At 40.5% G+C, this 22,505-nt stretch overlaps 1 protein-coding gene across 1 annotated transcript in view; it reads right to left on the bottom strand.

Annotated features, from left to right (window-relative positions):
* Positions 1–736: 736 nt before the first annotated feature.
* Positions 737–22,505, bottom strand: part of htr7c (5-hydroxytryptamine (serotonin) receptor 7c) — a 28,052-nt gene continuing 6,283 nt past the window's right edge. Inside the window, exon 2 of the mRNA XM_052067023.1 lies at positions 737–2,626. Within this exon, the coding sequence (XP_051922983.1) occupies positions 1,888–2,626 (739 nt within the window). The 3' untranslated portion in view covers positions 737–1,887. The remainder of the gene's footprint in view (positions 2,627–22,505) is intronic.

The following is a 22,505-nucleotide window of genomic DNA, read 5'->3' as shown; positions in this document are numbered from 1 at the left end:
CATCTAGATGGAAATGCTATGAAATAAAAGCTGGAATAATGAACTGATATTCATATTTTGATCTGGAACCCAGATGTCTTCAGTCTACAATTAAAAACAAAGGACGTGACCTTGCTGTTCCAATACTTTTGGAGGGGACTGTATGATCCTCAATCATGGTCATCTTACAACAGATTGCTCTTGTTTTGATTCTGAATATGGAGATGGGATTCAGCTGCTGCTCAGTGGAGGAGCACATTAATTCTCGTGAGATACAAAGCAGTGGCCCGCTCCTAAACCTGAAAAGAAAATCCTCACTTTTAACAAAAAGCTTTGACGCAGCCATCGACAACAAATACTGCATCACACTCCTTCCTCGCTCTGTCTGTGTAATACAAAATTGTTTCATCAAGAAACTAGCAGACAGCTCTCACCCACCTGCCGATGAATAAAATATTTAGTTTCAGGCAAACAAAATATGAAGGGCAGTTCTCATGTGTAAACATTGTCAAAAACTTCTGGAAAGGCTTCGAGCAAGCCTTTAGGTGTGCCTTTGAATGGACAAATCAGTCATCTCATAGAGTGATTAACTTTGTATGAAGGGAAGGGAATCTTGTTTAAGATGAAGAAAAGCCGTGTGGGAATAACAACAGAACATACCGCCTTTGTCGAGTGTGTTTGCAGTTTGAGGGGGCTGCTGGGGGAATCTTGTCTAACTGAATCAAAATAATGAGGATTGGCCAGGATCACAGTGACATTTTAAGAAGGGAATTCTTTATTTACAAAATTAAAACTGTAGATGAGTTGCCACTGAACATAATGTCAAAGTGTTGAAAGCAGGCAATTGCAATTGGAGCAGTTAGAGATGATTGAAAAAGAGCTATTGATTACCAAAAAAATATATATTGAATCACATCTGCCTGGAGGTAATGAACTGCATTGTCAAAAGTCGAGGTAGAATCAGCATACACTGTTTTGACTGATGTCATGTGACACAAGTTTGTACGAGTCACCACAGACTTGTAAGGTCAGTGTTGCCTGATGACGGTTCATCTCACAAAAAAAGGTAAGGGACACTGTTGACTCCCATTGGAGCAGTCTCTGGATCATAGTGAAAAGTTTACTTGTTTTATCAAGGTCAGCAAGACAACCGTGGTGTGAAAAATAACAGCCGTGGAAAAACTCAAAACAGATTTGTGACAATTGAAGTAGGTGAGAGTGTGAAACGTGGAACACTTATGTTGACATTGTAAAATCTAAAAGTAGCACGCACGACAGATCTTTCGAACACACACCATCAACTATACATTTTTTTCACTGGTATAATCCATGTCATCTTTAATCACCACAGTATAAAATAGTGTGAAACATTTTTCATGATTTTTTTTCTCATTTATTCAGTGATACAAGCACTTTGAAACTAGGACTTCCAAGAGAAGCGATGCGGGGGATACACAAGTGCACAGGAAAATACACAGGAATTGTTCAACAGAAGAACTTTTATACCTTGCGTTTGACCAAGGTTCCTTATTGAACATAATTTTTGCAGTATACATAAATCGATGAGCCTCCATCATCTCCGAAGAGCACAAGATGCTTGATTGTGTAACACAGCTCGTGTCACCCAACAAAAAATGCACAAAAGTAGTGTCACCTTGAATATTTCACAAAGTTCACTCAATGATTTTCTTTCCAAAAATAGCATAAGTGAGTCTCAGCCTCTCTCTCTCTCTCTCTCTCTCTCTTGCAGTGGGACCAGAGACGTACCAACAGTGACTCACTTTCTGTCAGAATGTGTTTTATCTACAGTCCTGCTGCATACACGCCACAATCCACGAGGTACACCAGTACAAGCGTAGGGCCGCCGCGTCTCACTCCCCGTGAGTCAATGTCTTCTGCAAAACTTCCTTAAACCTTGAGGGCCTCGTGTACGCCCACCGCTGACAGACGGCGGTTGATGTTTCGATATCTGCAGCGAAGAAGGTCACGATAAGTGGAGCGTAGGTCTCGATTGAAGAAGGCATAGATGAAGGGGTTCATTAGGGAGTTAGCATAACCTAACCAGAGCAGCGTGCGCTCCAGCCAGATGGGCACACAGCTGCACACTACCCCACAGATAAAGGGCCTTGCAGTGGACAGGATGAAGAACGGCAGCCAACACACAGTGAAGACCCCCACAATAACCCCCAGAGTTGTGGCCGCTTTCTGCTCCCGTTTGAAAATGGAGATGTTTCTCCTTTCGCGGTTCAGCAGTCGGGAAAGGGAAACGCACTCCTCTGCCATACCAGGAGGCTTTAAGCCCTGCATTCGTAGCGCTTCATTAGTCACTGTTTCCAGGCGCTCTCGGCGAGAAAAGTCGGTGAAGCGGTGTTTGGCACCACTTTTGCGGGCTGCCCGGAAGATTTTGTAATACATGAACAGCATTACCAGCATCGGGATGTAGAAGGCTACGGCTGTGGAATAGATGGTGTAGCCAAAGTCTTGGCTGATGAGGCACACGCCGGCTGTGTGGACATTTTTGGCCCAGCCACAAAAGGGGGGCAAAGTGATGGATGCTGACACCAACCACACGCCCAAGATCATCTTTGCCATCAGCTGACCATTTTGTCGCGCTGGGTAGGTTAGGGGCCGCGTAATCCCCAGGTACCTGTGAGAGGGACACAAAAACAGCATTACAAATTGACCGGAAAGGACCTTGTGGGCACAATGGTTTGTCACTGTAGGTATCCTCAAATGTTTTGGTGCCATGTACTGCATGTTTTGGACTCCGAGATTAGAGGCTAAAAGTTTCATAGTTAATACAGAACAGAGATTGCAAAATAAAAAATACAGTAGATTGCAAACTGCAGAAAACATGGAATTTTGGTTGACCACATTTGTGTCATGTTTGATTGACGTTTTGAAGTTTTATTTAAAACATATATGACCAAAAAAAGAATACAAAAATTGTCAATATAAATGTCCAATTCTGAAACACCACGTATTGCTGTTCAGAAATGCAGTAGGAAGTATTCAATCCTACCCATTCTCTACTACATTAAGAAATATCTAACAAGAAGTGAAATCTGAAAGGTATAAATATTTTATACATGTCCTTTATTATTTGTATAATCTAAAAAGAAATAGCCTCACACAAAAACATTATAATTTTTACATCCTCACCAAACACACCCATATCCTGTGTGCAGTATATTTTGTATACATTCATTCATACTGGTACTGGGTTATGTTTGGACAGTGCTTTAATTCTTCATTTATACTGTTCCAGTTTCGAACTGCAATTTGACCATCATCAACTTTGTTCTAATGTTTTGAATTTGTGATGAGCCCTTCAAAGGCAATTCATTTCCCCATTCTGAACAAGAAGATTTGCAATGTTTTTGGTTAGTTTATTGATTTTAGAAGTTGAAAATGTGTTTTGGGATGTGATGTCAACATATCATGTGGCTTGTAAGAAAAAAATTAAAATGCTCACAGTTGACTACACTACTTGCTTGTTTTAATTTTATAGAAAGATAAAAGATAATATGGGAGGTTCATTCTAAATCTAAATGCATGACAAATATTATCCATCTATCCATTTTTTAATCCGCTTATCTTCACGAGGGTCGCGGGGGTGCTGGAGCCTACCCCAGCTGTCTTCGGGCAGTAGGCGGGATACACCCTGGACTGTTTGCCAGCCAATCGCAGGGTACACGTAGAAGAACAACCACTCGCACTCACAATCACACCTCGAGACAATTTAGAGTGTTCCATTAGCTTGCCATGTATGTTTTTGCCACGGTAGTAAACTGGAGTACGCGGAAACATCCTGTGCAGGCACGGGGAGAACATGCAAACTCCACACATAAAGGCCAGAGCTGGAATCAAATGCTGCACCTCTGGACTCTGAGGCAGACGTGCTGACCAACGTAACAAACGTTAATATTGCACAATTGTTGACAGAAGAGAAAATGAAAGATTCAACATAAAACATATCAAACAATAAGATACAATACTGTAGTTTTCCTGGTCTTTCCTGGTCTTAAATGGGATATTTACTTTTCACTGACAGTGATGTTTAACTTTTGCGGTGTAAGAGCATCCAGTACATGAACCATATTGGGTCATGAAAAGGCACAGACAATGATTCTGGTGTCTCCTAATAACCTCTATGGGGGTACATTTGTGTATGTCAAATATTGGGGGAGAGAAATGCACTCTTGCTGCATGCCCTTTTCTGGTAGGTCACATCCAGATTGCTCCAAGTTCCTTGGTATCTAACTTAGGATATTAATTCTTCCATTTTGAAGGTCAAAGTATTCTGTCATCTTCTGGAAGAAAAATGCTTGAAATTTACTGCAAGTGGTGTGTCAAACACTAATCATGCCCTTTCAAACAAAACAGTTTCAATAAGTGCTCATGCCAGGACAGCCTGTTATTCTGTGACTTGGGAGGAATACTTCATAGCTGCTCAAGAGAGAGCTATCAATCAAGTAATCAGCTTGAATCGAATAGCAGATGAAGAAGTGTGGAAAAAAAATGCGAGAGCTTGAAAAGACTTGTAAAAATAGCTCCTATATTCACAAAATGCTAAGACTGTGTAGAGCAGCTCTCTGTGTTTTGGCAGCATGCCTGCAACATTTTTCATTCTACTTCAGAATCAAATCAGTATATTTAGGTTTATTTATGTTTATGTTTTGTGTGGTATGTGCTCTGGTTTAACAGATGAAGCTTTCGGGAGCATGAGACAATCCGCCAGTGAGCAGCATGCATCAGCAGTGTACAAATCTAATTAAACTCCAGGTTAGATTTGTTTTATCCGTGGTTTTTATGTATGACATTTCTGACAGTTTAAAAGGAAGTTATGAGTATTTTTTTTTTAAAACGGTAACACTTCTTGTTGGTGAGGTGTTTCGGGCTGGCCTGGGAACGCCTTGGGATTCCCTGGAAAGAGCTGGAAGAAGTGGCTGGGAAGAGGGAAGTCTGGGCTTTCCTGCTAAATCTGATCGATGGACCAACGATGAACCATATTTACAATATATCTACAAATTGATGACTTTTTGATGATTAATGATAAAATGTTCACGAGCGAGAGCACGCACAGCTTGTTCACCGGGTCTCATTCACTTCAATGAGAGGTTGGGGGAACAGCAGAGCAAAGGCTTGCCATTCCCCCGTCCTGATTGATTGTGGCCCCCGCTTCTCGGCTTAGCATACATAAACCGAGTAGATGAAGCCCAGGCATTAAGAATGTTATGCCTGACCGACTCCGAGCAGCAGGTCAGCAGTGGGTAGTGCTCCTCAGCAGCCAAACACACAAGCGAGGTGATGAGGGTCTGTATGCCAAATAAGACGGGAATGAAGCCGTCTGTGTTCCATCCCACAACGGCGCAAATGCCCATCTAATTTCATTGATGGGCTTACCTGCGAAAAGAAAGAAAATCCAACCATGATCCATTTGACTGCACCTTGCGCTAGACTTCCGCTGGGTGCAAAAATATGGCCCAAAATCTGATGTCCCATATTCAGCTTTTCATATCGAATACCCAAATGTATGCAGTCTAAAGCGTGAATAAAGAAACTGGCCACACTGTTTCAATACTTTTGGAGGGGAGATGATTTATGGATTATGTTGTCATTGAAGAAGAGTAATTTACACTATGATGATGCAACATCAGGAAATTGAGAGCTTATTATCTTGTTCAACGATATTTTTATGTAGCCACAGAGAGTCTAACCCTCAACCCGCAAGGTTGTGGGTTGAGAGAAACTCATTCAACATACCAAGCCAAGCTGCCCCGAGAGTGACACACGCAGGCAGTCACAGGGACACACAGACCGAAATAAAGTGGGTTTTTTTGGTTAGGTTTGTTTTTTTGGTGTCTCAGGAGGATTCGAGACATATTAATTCAGAAGCCTCGGGGATTCTGCTGTCACAGACCAACAGTGTGGCCAAACTAATGGAGAATGTCATTACTTCCACTGAACTACCAGCTAGGGCACAGTGAAGTAAATTATTTTCTGCACCATAACACTGTAATCGGCCAGACTGTGCAACAGCATCCTGTCTCTAGGGGTATCTCTCAAACCTTTTATGTCTGAAAGGGAATGCGCAGTGAAATATTTACCGAGCTGTGGTTGGTTTAGGTGTCAGTGTGGTAAATTTAGAACAGCGAAAAGTGGAAGAGGGCAGTGAGGAAGTCCATTTACTTTTTCCCCACAGAAGCTTTCCACTCGTGTTTTCATCTTTAGACTTCCAGTGGCAATGAGGGAGATCTAAAATATGCTTTTGAAAATGAGAAGTGGCCCACATTTTCTGGGAGGGATTTCATGCTTTGTTTGTCGAACATTAAATGTTGAGATTGATGAAAACACCCCACTGTTACTGTCACTTCTTCCTCTAAATAGATAGCAGACCCTTACTTATATTTGTTCCACAGCAATTAAAATTTTATTCGCCATCTCATGTCCTAATATGAGATTTTCCATACATTTTCTGATGTAGTTTTGTATATGTTTTACAATGGGTATTTACAATGAACTGTTTTTTACTGCAGACACATGGACATACATATTATATATGTGTTCATATTGCAAACAGCTCTTCTGTTCAATCTCCAAATAAGCATCGGAAGCAAAGTTATTCTCTACAGATCAATTTACTTATCCATCAAATAATTGGACTAAATTCGTGTACACACATTTTACTGTCATTCCTCCTTTTCGATGAAGAAAGGAAGTTTATATTTTATAGTCTTTCTAGTGAAGCATACCACCTGTCACTCCTATAAGCCTTTTACTGGCTCCCACAGCAATAGAGATGACTATTAGTGCCACAATGATAGGTGCGATCTAAAAACCATTGTGAACCACTGTCAGCATGGTCTCCACAAAGCAAATATTGCACAGGTCCCGCAGCCTTTGCAGAATAGAGTGGAATGGAAAAGAATGACGCAGAATACGGTAACTGAATTTGATGGTTGATGTATTGTAACAAAGCAAACCGGGTTGTTATACATCATTTTAAATGTGATGATTTTTATACTGTTAAAGGAGCCAATTAAGACTAAAGCTGTACAAGTCTTTCCTCAAAAGACTTGCAATGTCACCACCCTGGCCTGTTAGTCTAGGAGCATTCAGAACACGACATAAGACTGGCTGAGATCCATTAGGGGGGCACCTTTCCCAGGGTTGAGCCTAGTCTCAGTGAGAATGACATACGGTACTTGTTAGATAGTGATTAGGTATTTAAAAGAGCAATGGCTACAGAAATGGGTGGTTGACTGAAATGTAATTATTGTAACCAATTGTACCTGTAATTAAATTACCACGCCGAGTCGGTGACAACACAGGATGCAAGCACTTGACTTGTTTCTTTCTCCTCCTCCATTGGTCAAAAAATATATGACTGTATGACTGTACAAACAAGAAGCTCTTCAAGTGAACTTGTGGTGGTCGGAATGAGAAATATACAGTGTATCCCTAGGTAGGCAATTTACAAACTTTTGCCGGTCCATCATTTCTTCTCCATCACTGGTCTGGGCACATGACTTTATTATTATTATTTTTTTTGGGAGCCAAACCAAACTATAATCGTCTTGTCAGTTCGTCTGTCATTTTATTTTAACCCCGCTTCCACCATCGCTTCCATCAGTAAATTTTCATTGGTCTGCCAGTTACAATCTTACCTCCTTATCCATCATTATGTTTACTGCCCGTGCTTGGGTGACTTTCACTCAGTTGGATCAGTATGATCAATGTTATTAGACTGTTGTCACAGCTGTGTTTACTCTTCTGTAATGCTACGCTATTTGCCAGTCCATCTTTCAAACTGGCGTGTGTGGAGATGAATCTGTGGAATGTACAAATGTGCTTTGCAAGCTGAGTAATGATGAATTATTTTCTTTTTCTTGCTACACAGAGCAAAGATAAATATCAGAATAAGCTCTTGCAATGAAAATCATGTCATCATTCAGAGTTTGTTTGGTGTGAGCAAACAGTTCTCAGACAGGGACACAGATTCCATCTCCATATTTAATATACTGATTTATGGCATCTGGTGTCAAATCAATGTGTGTTTAAAGTGTACATTTCTTTACTGTCTTCTGATTATGTAATCAGACAAATGAAAGTTAATTTTTGGACTGCACATTTCTCTATTCGTGGTTTACACAGTGTCCATCTGATTTTACTACATTCCAGTGCAAAGTATGACAACAATAATAGAAACATTGTTGAAAACGTCAACACTCAAAACTGGGTTGTTTTTTTGTATTTGTAAATACAGACATCTTGAAGCTGTTGTGTTGGATCTATAATATATAAATATATAATAATAATAATAATAATAATATCCATTCATCCATTTTCCGATCCGCTTTATAGTCACAGGGGTCATGGGGGGTGCTGGAGCCTATCCCAGCTGTATTATAATAATAATACTCGTATTAATAATGCTAATACTACTACTACTAATAATAAGTCTGTGATTGGCTGGACACCAGTTTAGGTGTCCCAGACCTACTGCCCGAAGACAGCTGGGATTGGCTCTAGCATGTCCGCAACCCTTGTGAGGATAAGCGGATTAGAAAATGGATGATGGATGGATGGATAATAACAATGATGGATTTTATTGGCACCTTTCAAGGCACTCAAGGTACAACATAATTAAAAGCCTGTACTATAAAATAGCAGGACATAAAACATCAATTAAAATGGCAAGTGATACGAGCAACATTAAAGTAAATAAGCAATCTGCAATCAGTGTGTTTTGATTCTACGGTAGTTTTAAAAAGGGATAATGAGTCTGTGTTATGGATGTCAAATGTTAGTGAGTTCCAAAGACAACTGGCAGAACGGCTGAGGGCTCTGTCCCCGACAATGTTCAAACGGGCAGAAGGAACGGAGAGGTGGAAAGAGGACAAAGATTTGAGGGAATGAGGGTGTGCAGCAATGTCAAGGAGCAAGGCTTTGGAGGCACATATCAGTGTTTTATATTGAATATATATGCTGGACTTGATCTAATTAGAATGCCCAATTGATAAGAAAATGCATAACCACACTTGAAATCTAAATGTATTGCACTGATAGATGTTTCTGAGTGAGTCGGGGAAAAAAAATATATCAATATATTTATAAATAAAAGGTATTATCTACCCATCCATTTTCTACACTGCTTATCCTTTTATCCAGCAACTCCCCGTGAATCTCTTCAGGATAAATGGTGTTGAAGATGGATGGATGGATGGATGGCTTATCCAGTTCAGAGGTATAAGTGAACTGGAGCCTATCTCAGCTGACTTCAGGCCAGAAGCGGACTGCATCCCAGTTTGGTGGTCAGTCAGTTGCAGGACATATAAAGACAACCATTCGTACTGTCATTGAGTGAGAACTGTCCTGCGAATGTACTACTACACAATCGGTGACTCTAAACTGTTTTCAATTACCGGTATATACTGGTACTGCTACGATCTCAAAGTCTTAGTTCACCAACAGACCAGCTTTGCACAAATATACAGGGTGACTTGAAAAGAATAAGCTAAAACCATCACACGATATTTAAAAAATGAAAAACTATTGAAAACGGCCGCTTGGACACAAGTATCGTACATTCAAATTTGTGTTTCATGTTTTAGAAGTGCTTCTTGTGGCCACCACCGGCAGCTCAGACAACATCAAGCTGACATGAGTATTCATCCCAAATGTGCCTCAGGTTATCGCAGTCCAACGTTTTGATTGCAGTTGTTATTCGATCTTTCATGTCATTGATATTTGCTGGAAATGGTGGAACACACCGCCGCAGGAATAAGTTAGACACATATTTCTTCTTGTGGGGGAATGTTAAAGACAAAGTTTATATACCACCACTTCCGGCAAATATCAGTGACATGAAAGATACAATAAACAGCTACAATCAACACGGTGGACTGCAACGTCCCAAGAGACATTTGGGAGGAATTGTCATAACGGCTGCCGGTGGTGGCCACATTAAGCACCTGTAAAACTTGAAATAAAAACTTTTTTTTTACGTACAATGTGTGTCCAAGCTAGGGTTGTCTGTTGTTTTTATTTTTTAAATATTGCATGATGATTTTGCCTTATTCTTTTTGAATCAAAAACAGTCTCCACAAAACTTGGTAGCCGAATGAATGGCGCATGAAGTAGAATAACCAATCACATATCAACAACCAGTTATATTTCAATCCATTTAATTTTCTTCCACTCAACACCAGAATCACATTGGCATCCCTTGCCTGTTCTTCATCCTCTATAAAACACAAAGGATGAATTGACAAAGAAAAAGACAACATTCGAGCCTTAGTGGAGTTCTGTGCTCAGCTTATCCGCCTATTAGTTTAACACTGCTCACAAAGGGTTAAGGGGTTTGACTTTCAGGTTAAATATCAGGATGAATTTAAATGCACCATATCCTTAACAGCTGAACGTAAATTGATCTTCTGAAAACTTGTGAATGCATGTGTCCAACTGATCAATGTTTCAGTACTTTTTGCACAATTTGCTGTTCTCTAACAAGGAGATGCACAGTTGAATTCACTGCAGGTGTTTGATCACGAAACGAACAATACATTTCCTGCCCCAGTTAGAATTGTTATTTCAACAGTTCTGTTCATAAGTCTGTTCTCAATTTGACATAATAAGACCAAGACAACACATAACAGTTGATCATCAGTATCTCTGGATTCGAACAGCAGCTTGTTGCATGTTGTCTTGAGAGGGAGGAAATTTCAAATGTGCTGGATAGGGGTGTCTGTTTTGTAGAATATATAAAAAAAAAAAGAAAAACGTAATCAGATGCCATCGCTGATGGTGTAGTGGTACACTCGCCTGACTTGTACACAGGCAGTGTGGAATCGGTGCCCACTCAGTGATGGTGTGGATGAGGGTGGATGAATCAACATTTACATTTATTCTTTGAACTTTCCTCTGAGGCACTGGCATGAACTTGCATATTTAACTTGGGAACTTCAAATGAAAAAAAACCCTAAGTTACGCATTTTACAATTTTTGTAATTATGTATTTTGTGTTATACAAACATTCTTTTTTTTTTCAAACACTCAAAATGTTCAGAGGCATCTGTGCTAACCATACATATATAGTTTTTATTAGTTCTTTGGGATTTTTTATTCTTTATTTTTTTGCAAAAGGAAAAAAAAAATTGTGTCTGGAGGTCCCAACCAAGCCCTACTAACAATCCCGACCGGACGTGTTCATGTAAAATGCATTGGTTTGAAGCCTCCTGCAAAAAGGCAAACTCATTTGCGATCCTCTGGCGCCACCTAAAAGTTGCACAATTGGAATGACCTCAACCCAACAATATGGCATGCATACGTCTGTCCAAGCGAAAACAAAGCGATTGACGTAAAAATCGCGTGAAATGCATGTTTACACATTAGGTTTACGATGCATTCAAAAATATGAATTATAATGGGTCTCTATGGTGCAAAATATGTAAATTGTGAAGATTACGGAATCGAAACCTTTTTTATTATTGCTGCAATGCCTGAGAATTATCAGCCGGTGACGTCATGAAATTTAGGCCATTATTGAACCCCCCCATACGTTTCAGCTCCCTCGTGTTTTTCCGAATGCCTTTGCCTTTGATTCAAAGACATAATTTTACATTTATCGCAAGCGGTGGACTACGAGGGTTAAGATGAATTTTTGCTGCACATGAAAAGCTGTGGCGACAGTGAGGACTGGGACCAAGCATGAGTGTAAGCAGCAAACTAGCAAATAATTGATGGACCCCATTCATTCATTCATTCATTCATTCATTCATTCATTCATTCATTCATTCATTCATTCGTTCATTCATTCATTCATTCATCTTCCGAGCCGCTTGATCCTCACTAGGGTCGCGGGGGGTGCTGGAGCCTATCCCAGCTGTCTTCGGGCAGTAGGCGGGGGACACCCCAAATCGGTTGCCAGCCAATTGCAGGGGATACAGAAACGAACAACCATTCGCACTCACACCTAGGGACAATTTAGAGTGTCCAATCAGCCTGCCACGCATGTCTTTGGAATGTGGGAGGAAACCGGAGCACCCGGAGAAAACCCACGCAGGCCCGGGGAGAACATGCAAACTCCACACAGGGAGGCCGGAGCTGGAATCGAACCGGTACCTCTGCACTGTGAAGCCGACGTGCTAACCACTGGACTACCGGGCCGCCTGATGGACCCCATTATAGATACATAATCAATACTTTTAAATCAGTGGTTCCCAACCTTTTTTGTCATGCGTACTCCGGAACCTTTTTTGTCATATCATGAGTACATCCACCTGTACATCTGGATAATTCTCCAAAGTAGAATGTAACACATCAAACATTTTAAATGAAAGTCACATGATTGACTCCTTAATTTTTATTTCATTCTCAGCCATTGCCTTCAATTTAACTCAAATTAAAAATAATAATAAGTAATGCTGCCGAATGAACCTGTGCTTTTTATATAAAACTCTAAACAGTGAGCACCTTTGAATAATTGAGCTCCTCCTTTAAATATCAGGAACAAATCACTTAACAAAAAGAATATTCAGACTCACTATAGCAGTTTTACTTTCTTTTCATCAATCATATGAGCTTCAGTCAGACTCTTAAATTGTGAAACCTGTGACACAGGTTTTTGTCTCCTTGGGGAAAGAGGTTGTAGCGCACAAGTATGCCATTTTATTGCCAGTCTTATGAAATGACTGAAAATACTTGCCTATCATCTTGGAAATTAATTATTAAATGTTTGCATGTACCGTCTCCATCATAAATTTACCACAAATGTTGATTCCAAAACACTCTAATTGTATAACATCTTTCAAACATTGATGTACTCCTAAAAAAATAGAGCAAAGAAACTAGCGCAGCACCTGTATCAACAATTCATTTATAGAAGATGAAGAATTACTGTGGCGGTGTAAAACAATGAAAATGTAACCGCACTGCAAAGTGCACGGGTTACATCAATGCTGCCTCTGCTGATCGGAAACTACACTGCTTCAGAGGCCGCTGGATCTGTGATAGCAGTTAGTACTGGTACTTGAATGACCAGCACTTTGGTGTTAAGTGACCCGAAATCGCCGGATCCACAGAGACAACACAAACTCTGGGTCATAGATAGGTTTAGTATATTCCACTGGTTTTTGATGCTGTGTTTAATCTTAGTTTGGCAAAACCATTCGCACTCACAATCACACCTAGGTACAATTCAGAGTGTTCCATTAACCTGCCATGCATGTTTTTGGAATGTGGGAGGACAGCAGAGTACCCGGGAAAAATACACGTAGGCACAGGGAGAACATGCAAAATCCACACAGGAAGGCCGAGCTGGAATCGAACACTGCACCTCTGCAAGGTGAGGCGGGGTGCTGACCAGTCCTTCACCGTGCCACCCAATATCATCATTATCATCCTTAAAATATTTGGTTGGTTTGGGTTAACACACAGACACACGATCGGGGGTACAAGGCGGTCTCCAATTGCCAATGTTACATGTACGGCCAACGACATCATCTGCAAGGGTAGATTTTGCTGATTATCTGCTAATGTCATGCACCCATCCCATTGGGGATATTTCTGTTTCCGCAATGTTAAGCATGGCATAATCGGGTGCACTGCAGTTGCAACGCCCTTGTTTTGATGCAAATGAGGAATGGCACTAAGATTGCCCAGGAAAAGATTACCGGTATTTCCATTCTACAATGCCCTTTATGTCCAATTCTACCAGTGCAAAGTCTAGCAAAATACCAAAACAAAGCAAAGTCCACCAATGCGAACAGTTAGACTGCACTTTGCATAAGACTCAGCATGAACATGGAATCCATAACATATCTACCAATGAAGGGCGAATTTTATGTATCTCAATATATTTTCAGATGGAATGATTCGATTCAATTCAGTTCGATAATAAAATCCCATCTTTAAAAACAAAAGCAATCTCCTCATTCAAATCGGTTCTTATTACAGCCCCACTGGCCCACTCACCCCTTATTTGGAATAATTAAACCCTGATTTGATTGATGTTTGCATGGTGGAGGTATGGAGCCAGAACACTGCCATTAGCTTTTGTCATTGAAAGTAAATATTGGCAAGGTTGAAAACGATGTCATGAAACTGGACTCGTTGGCCGTAAAAAATAATTCCACTATCCATTGAAATACTTATACAATACAATACAATACATGCTGATTTATATAGCGCTTTCACAACAGCGGCACCTGTAACAAAGCGCTTAACAAAACAGTTAACATAAAGTAAAATAATAAACACAACACATAACATAAAACACGGACAGCCATGCAGTTCTAACCACTTTTTTACTTTAACTGTCTGACATGATTTCATGAAAATATCTCAATAAATACGATTGTATTACAACACTGCAGCTACCCTTTGTAATGGAAATGCAGAATATGCGTAACTTATCAAATTCAAGAGAAGTGTGCTGCTTGTAGAAAACAGAGCTTTGGCCCTATGAAAAATTGGTCCCTGTGTTTTCCATTAAAATATGCCTAATGTCCAGTAAGAAATTGGCTTGCTGCAGAATATAGCTGAATACAAAACAGGTTTTCAGAAAGTGAAAGTAAATTTGAAGGGGTAGATTGTTTTTTTCTCCTCTTGTCAGCTTGTGTGATGCAGAAAACAGCTCTTTTGCTTGTTTCAAATGCATGAAAATACTCTGACCCAGATTCAACAGCCTGTGCTGAAGACCTGAACAGCCAAATCACAGACATGAATGACCCAAAAAAGAAAAAAAAATCTTATGTGAGATAGAGGTTCCCGTATACACGGGTGGCTCTGGTCTCTCTGGTCTGGACTGCCATATCTAAATCCTCTTCTCGTAGGATAAACAGAGCCAAAGTCAGAGGATTTGTTCATAGATACTTCAGATGCATGCTAGATTAAGCAGTCATGCATGGATCACTGGTCATAAGATTTGTGTGACTGCATTCAAAATATTTTGATGCTGAGAAGCGTTCAGAGATGGTCTCAGCCAGCCATTAATAAAATAAAAGGGTCAAGACCTCAGTGAAGTATTTGGGGCAGATGACTATGTCGGTATCCCCTGGGACAGGAATTCTGAGGAGTAACTCAAAACAAACAGCAAAATGTTAAAATAATGGTTTTGATGGGGATTATAACTGCCTTTTAATTCATTTTCCATTCATTTTCTGAAGGGTTTGGCCTCTTATTAGTGTCGCAGGTGGAGCCTTTCTAAACTGACTTTGAGTACAGTACAACGTGAAAGAGTTAACAGGCATTCACAGGGGCTGCTTTTTTCTGACAAATGAAATTAAGCTGCACACTCAGTTAACCGTTATTGCTATACATTAACATAACGACAAGTAAAAGTGTGTGTTTCAAAATATGATGGGTCTTGGTGACCACCAGGTGTAATCAAAAACCCAGACATCAACACGGTATTTATATGCAGTTGAGCTCACCAAACGATTGCATTACATTGATTAAAAACAGATTTCAAAATACAGCACAAACACTTGATTCTGACCTTGATCAACTCTTTAAACGTAGATTAACGCAATGTGACTATTCGATCGGAAATCTAATTACTCTTGCAAGCGTACGCTTCGATCAATTGGAAATCGGATTAGTCTTTCAAATGTTCCAGTTTCTGTGGCAGGACATCAAATTATACAGTCACAGAGTGGAAATCAATCCCACCCTGGCTGTACTAAAATCAGATCTTTGTATCACTACACTATCAGTGACCTGGAAGGAAAAGAAACATTCAAAACGGGGGGGGGGGGAACATTGAGAAATCATCAGTTATTAACAGACAATGAGGAAATTAATGGAAAAGAATGAAACACCAACATTGCATGTTTCTTTTCGTTCATTTCATTCTTCTCTGTCTCTATGACAATGACAAATAACTAGATGTAAGAAAAACAACAAACAAACAAAAACAAATAAAAAAATACAAATAAAGTAACCAGAATAAGTTCAGTAGTTTAACTCTTGCATCAAACTTTATTTAGAATAGAATGGTCCATGAGCAACAAATTAGCAATCCCAACAATTCCAAGAGAAGCTTAAACACATTCAACAATTTTGTTATGCCTGTATGTGTCACGAGGACTAAACCAGCAAAGGCAGAGCTCATTTGAACTAAAAATGTAAAGGGAATGTAAATACAAAATGTACCACATTAAGAAAAGTTTTGCAGAGGTAAACATAGTATGACCAGAAGATCAAATAAATTAATTACAACAAGCGCATGTAAAATGGGACATCGGCCCGACAAAATTTATGGAGAACGTCAGTATGTCTGTACTTTTATGTGCGCAAGCAATATTATTGTTTACAATGGTTGTACTGATCCAATTTCTCCACGACGAAGCCCCACGACACACAATTGTCCTTGGTTCCTTCAACCCATCACAGAAGCTGCCGCCATCTGACGCTGGCCTGCTCTCCTTCCCTAACACCAGCCTGCAGACGTTCTGTGACCAAGCTTTCAATGCCAAAGGGGCCATATGTGTGAATGCGCCTCCAGTTAAAAAGCGCTATGAGTAGCTTGGAAATAGAATAGCCAAAGCATTTTTTACCATTTTAGACCAAATCTGTTAAAATGTACATTTGCTTTCAGCCATCGAGTCATGTAATCATGTTATCCTTTCTGATTTCAAATACAGAGCAACTTAAGAGGGTGAATCTTTGTCAATCTTTTTCAATGAATTCAGTAATGTGTTGCGTCTTGCATTATGTCGTAACGACCCTTTGCCAGACCTCAGGTTTGGCGGGGTTGGCGTCTGGGAGGGTCATGAAATAGATTGGGGGCCCAATTATTATTACCCTTCAGATAGTACTTACCGTACTTTACTTTGCTCCATATTTTTTTTAATGATTCCATACTGTACTCTATTCAAGCAGCATTGCAACATGCAGTCAATAGTATAAAATTGTATCCTTTGCAACACCTGCACCAAGGTTATCATTTATGGTACATTTACACAGACCCTAACATAAATTTGTGTTATTTTCATTATCAGTTCAAGGTCCAGAATTAGCTCACACTTCTGAGCATATTGAATGTGACCTCACACCGCTAGGAATCATGTGCAAAGATCTTAGTGGTGCCAGAATGCTTCAACAGCAAGCAATCTCACCATGGGCTCCGTTAATAAGCTGTTAATCACACAACTGTCGTGATTGAGAAACTCCTCGCAAGTCATCATCATTATAGCTGACAGTATGGAATAATTTTCCCACCTCTCAACTTCGAGAAGAATGTTTGACATGACTTGAAAACAGACTGGATCATTTTTGTCCTGTATAGATCGAAAGGTTTGGTGCTGCATATAGTTCGAGGTCAGTTCTGAGGTACCAATAATGTAAACATCATACCACATTGTTGCATTCCCCACTGGAATACAAACTCCATTTCAATGCCAAAGATGAAATCCAAACTATTCAGGTCCCGATTCCCAAGCAGAGACAGCACGTGTATACTTTGGAGGACTTGAACCTCTGTTTGTAGATATAATTCTTTTAAATATACACTAACCCACCAAATATTTATCAAATGAATGTACACACACCAAGTTGCAATTAAACACGTGTGACATGTTAAAAAAATAACAACTAAGAAACAATTACGTGTGATGGCATTTTTAGTCCCACAAGAACATGAAGCCAACACAAAGCCTATTATCCCTCTGATTTGTAACTGTCTGTTGTCCTCTTGTTCAGTATTGACAAATAATGGATCCCATCATTGTAATGCCAAACTTGAAGCTTGATTTATGCAACACTAAAGTCACTCAGCACTTATATACAGTAAATAATGTGGCAAGTAGACAATAACAAAGGAAATCTGAGATCACTATCAGTCGGCCACTTATTGATAATCCATCATCCTCCATGTCAACTTCCACAAGAGGGTGGAATGTTCCAATTCTGCAGTTGATTGTGGTGGAGCTGTCTACATGATTTTTTAGTTTTATTAGAAGTAAAGGCTTTAATGACATACCGGTATACTGTATGTACATAAACCCACTCAAGAGCAGTGTGTGATTTCATTATTAGTAAAACTTAAGCTAAAAAAAACAGTTGGGGCGAGATTTTTAGCTCACACACATATCCATCCATCCATTTTCTGAACCGCTTAATCCTCACTAGGGTCACTGGGGGTGCTGGAGCCTATCCCAGCCGTCTTCGGGCAGTAGGCGGGGGACACCCTGGATCAGTTGCCAGCCAATCGCAGGGCACACAGAGACGAACAACCATCCACGCTCACAATCACACCTAGGGACAATTTAGAGCGTCCAATCAGCCTCCCATGCATGTTTTTGGAATGTGGGAGGAAACCGGAGCACCCAGAGAAAACCCACGCAGGCCCGGGGAGAACATGCAAACTCCACACAGGGAGGCCGGAGCTGGAATCGAACTCGGTACCTCTGCACTGTGAAGCCGACGTGCTAACCACTGGACTAAAGGGCCGCCTCACACACATATAACTTTTGAAAATCTTAAGTTCCTCTCTGTATGGCGGCCAACAGCCACAAACAATGCTACAAACACAAAAATGTCGACCAAAAAGAAAGATGCAAACGAAAAAAGACGAACACACACAAGAAAACTAAAAACACACAAAAAAAAACTCCATCCATCCCTCCATTTTCCAGTCCGCTTTATCCTCACAAAGGACGTGTGGAGTGCTGGAGCCTATCCCAGCCGTCTTCAGACAGTAGCCAGCCAATCACAGGGCACACAGAGACAAACAACCATCCACGCTCACACTCACAACGTGGGACAATTTAGAGTGTTCAATCAGCCTGCCATGCATGTTTTTGGAATGTGGGAGGAAACTGGAGTGCCCGGGGGAAACCCACGTAGGCATGGGAAGAACTTGCAAACTTCACACAAGGAGGCCGACGCGCTAACCACTCCTCCACCGCGCCACCCCACAAAACAACTGCAAAACAAAAATGCTGCAAATGGCCAAACACTACAAACAATGTTTAAAAAAAATGCAGAAATTAACAATCTCAAGACAGAAATTCTGCAATCACGGGAACCAAGTCAAAGCATTTATTACAAATCACAAAACAAAAAATGCTGCAGAAATCCAAAACACATCAACTCAAAAATGAGAAAGAAATGATGCAGGTGCACGACACCAAACGAAAGTTTTACAGGCCACCGCGGGACCAGTCCTGTGAGACAAGATCCCCTGGAAGAACCTGAGCGGGATTGCCTGATTAGTAGATACTGTAATTCGCCATCTTCTGGAGAAAATAAAAAAGATGTCTTGAAATAAGCACCCCAAAACAGATCATGTTCAACTTGAGAAGTTTCATTGTATGTATTTTGGTTTTCACTTTTTCATTTTCTATTTTGAAACCAATTTACACACACCTTCTCCGAGCTCATATACAATCTGTCTTAGACTTCAGGTTATTTTGTACTAAAAGACGAATAGGTAGTCAGACAGAACGCAAACAGCTGCCATTGGCAAGCAGCCCCTTTCAATGATCAACCAAATGTGAACTGTACTGCCATTTTTATTTCATGACTTCTGAAATATTTTCATTGACGGAAGTTTGCAAGTGAATGCCACAGGCTCCAAGGCATAAACGTAATGTTATTTAGTGACCTCTTTGAAGATGAAAACTGTAGTCAGCATGAAATAGACAGAAAGGTTTGTTGCATTAACTACGCTTGTGATCATGAGATTCACAAATATTGTATTTCCTCACTAGAATACACACGCTTTACATTTTTCAAAGCATTCCATCACAAGCATGAACTCCCTTTGATCCGATCATGTTAGCCATGCTGGAAACATCCAATCCTTCGCAAGGTGGAAGTTGGAAAGGAAAGTGCCCGAGAGCAGAACTTGGGCGTCACATCGCATTACCTGAGGATGTGTCAGCTATGTCAGGTCATGTGTGTGTGTGTGTTGCTGCGTGTGACTATTCCCCAGCTGCCCTCTCTCTGCAGGGACAAGCTTTCTCACCTCACAAATGTTTTAAAATGTGAACGTTTCCTGATTTCCCATGGGTGTAATCGACAGTCAACTTTTCCAGTTAAGTGATGTTTTTTCCTCAATATCATCCAACCTATGAGGCAATCTCCTTCATTCCTTTGGCCTGACTTTTCTTAGACACCCAAGGAACTACAGAAAAGCATCAACTCGTCCCACTCTTTTGAATAAATCATTCATGTTTGACTTTTAAATTATTGAATGTGGACATATTACTCACAGGAAAGTAAAAAAGTGAAGCCAAAATACATTTTCTCTCATTCGGGGAATGGGTCTGAATACATCTCAAGCTTACGTAAAATTCATGCTTGCATTAATGCCTCATACCTTCCTCTTTATAAAGGAGACAAGCTTATGCTCTCGCAAAAAGAGTGATTTAAATTGCACGATGGAATCTTTAAAAACCTGCTATCATCTGTTGTTACATTTGTCACTTGATTGACAAACAGGGCAGCCAGTCATGCATTTGATGCATGTCTCACTGTGCATGTGCATGCAATAGCAAAACTAGCAGTTTCCATTTTCTTTCGTCTACTCTCACAGAGTTAGAGGAGGATTTTTTTTTTTTGTGGTGGGCCCCGTGGTTGCGTGTCTTTGACTTGATTCAGAGTAGGCGGGCCCAGGGCAGCGCATGATGTGTGTGGGCACACGTTGACCATTTTTCCCCGGTGCTGGAGAATGACACTTGGGATGGAAGAGTTGTCCACCTAACGCTTGCATGAGGCCTGTGGCCCTCTGGTGGTGTGTCGCTTCGGCCATTTGGTGTGATGGTGGTGGGGGAAGTGACTGGGACAGTGAGATGCTGGCCGGCTGTGGAGCCGCATTTTCTGCCCATTGATAACAACATGAAGTCCAAGGACCTTTCCAATATGACTGATGTGAATTGGGAGGTGTGTGCATGACTCGCTACCAGAAACTCCTCCAATATACAGTAGATCCCCTTCCTAATTCCATTCATCACAGTATAATAAGGATAGAAAATATAGATTAATAGTGGTATTGCACAATATGAGTCCATGCAGTTATACAAAGTACACAAATAAATAAATAAGGTACATCACTTGGACTTGATTTTATAAGTAGCTCGCAAAAGTAAAGCAAAAGTAGCTTTCTTCTTTCTACCCACATTCTTGCATCTTCCAATGTTTGTAATCAAGTCCTGACCATTCTTTGGCTCAGGCCCCAAATAACAAGCTGCGGCTCTGCGCCGAGCCAGCAAGCCAACTGACAACCAAAGTGTGACAAGCGGACCAACAATCGATGAAGAAGGCAGCTAGTAGCCACGGAAGCTGATGTGAATTGCACCACACATTGACCATCGACACTTCATAAGCACATCGCAGTTATATGCTTCAACTTCAGCAGAGTGACAGACTCACACATGACCGTGGCTCTCAAGCCTAATTGGTTAAGGGACCTACTTGGGCTGCTGCTCTCCCCGCCTTTCAAGTTCCCCACTTGGTGCCAAACTGAAACATTTTACAAATCAGAGAGAAAACTAAAGCCCTTGATATAGCAACACCCACTGTGGTGATTTTTTGTTTAAATACAATCATTGTTACAGGCGTAACAATTAAAGCTCAGTGATTTCCGAAACATTTGACAGATGTGCATTGTGCACATAAACACTCACTCATTTTGGTTTTCAAACTGTTAGATTGATTCACCAAATGTGCATATTTTGACTCACAAATTGTGCTGTGAATCCGCTTACGTTGAGCCTTGATATGCCATTCTGGCACAAATCTATGTAACATATTGACTATTACGGTACATATATATTTGAAAGGTCTCAACTACATGCTTGATGCATTGCAACTCCATAACAATTAAAAAAACTGAATTGATAAAACTGGCAGTGTCAGCTGAGCATTTAAAAAAAATGTAAAGTTGTGAAACTCTTGCCTTGGATTTCATTAGATGTGCATCATGATGTAATCGGATCTACCACGACATTATGATGATTTTTCAGATGACTTCACATGTTAAATTCATAAGGTGCAGGGTTCGATTCTGGCTCCGGCCTTCCTGTGTGGAGTTTGCATGTTCTCCCCATGCCTGCGTTGGTTTTCTCTGGGTACTTCGGTTTCCTCCCACATTCCAAAAGTATTGGTGGGCAGGTTAATGGAAAACTTTAAATTGTCCCTAGGTGTGAGTGTGAGCGTGGATGGTTGTTCGTTGTGTGCCCTGCGATTGGCTGGCAACCAGTTCGGGTTGTACCCCGCCTACTGCCCAAAGACAGCTGGGATAGGCTCCAGCATGCCCCACGACTCTTGTGAGGATAAAGCAGATCAGAAAATGGATGGATGGATGGATCATGTAAGATCCTCAAATATTGTTCTGTTTGTTCATGTGAAAGTGTCTTAATTACCCGAACGCCCTTTCAACGCTTAGTGGGAAAAAAAGACTTTGTAAAAACTCACAGAAGTATGATGTTTAAAATGTCATAAAATAATGTGACATCAATATCCACAATACAACATTTTTGTTAATGTGTCACACCCTCATTTATGTTATCATCAAC

This window comes from Hippocampus zosterae, chromosome 6 (assembly GCF_025434085.1).
Source record: "Hippocampus zosterae strain Florida chromosome 6, ASM2543408v3, whole genome shotgun sequence".
NCBI classification, from domain to species: domain Eukaryota; kingdom Metazoa; phylum Chordata; class Actinopteri; order Syngnathiformes; family Syngnathidae; genus Hippocampus; species Hippocampus zosterae.
The sequence above is the reverse complement of the archived record's forward strand: the minus strand, read 5'-3'. Positions and strand labels throughout refer to the sequence as shown.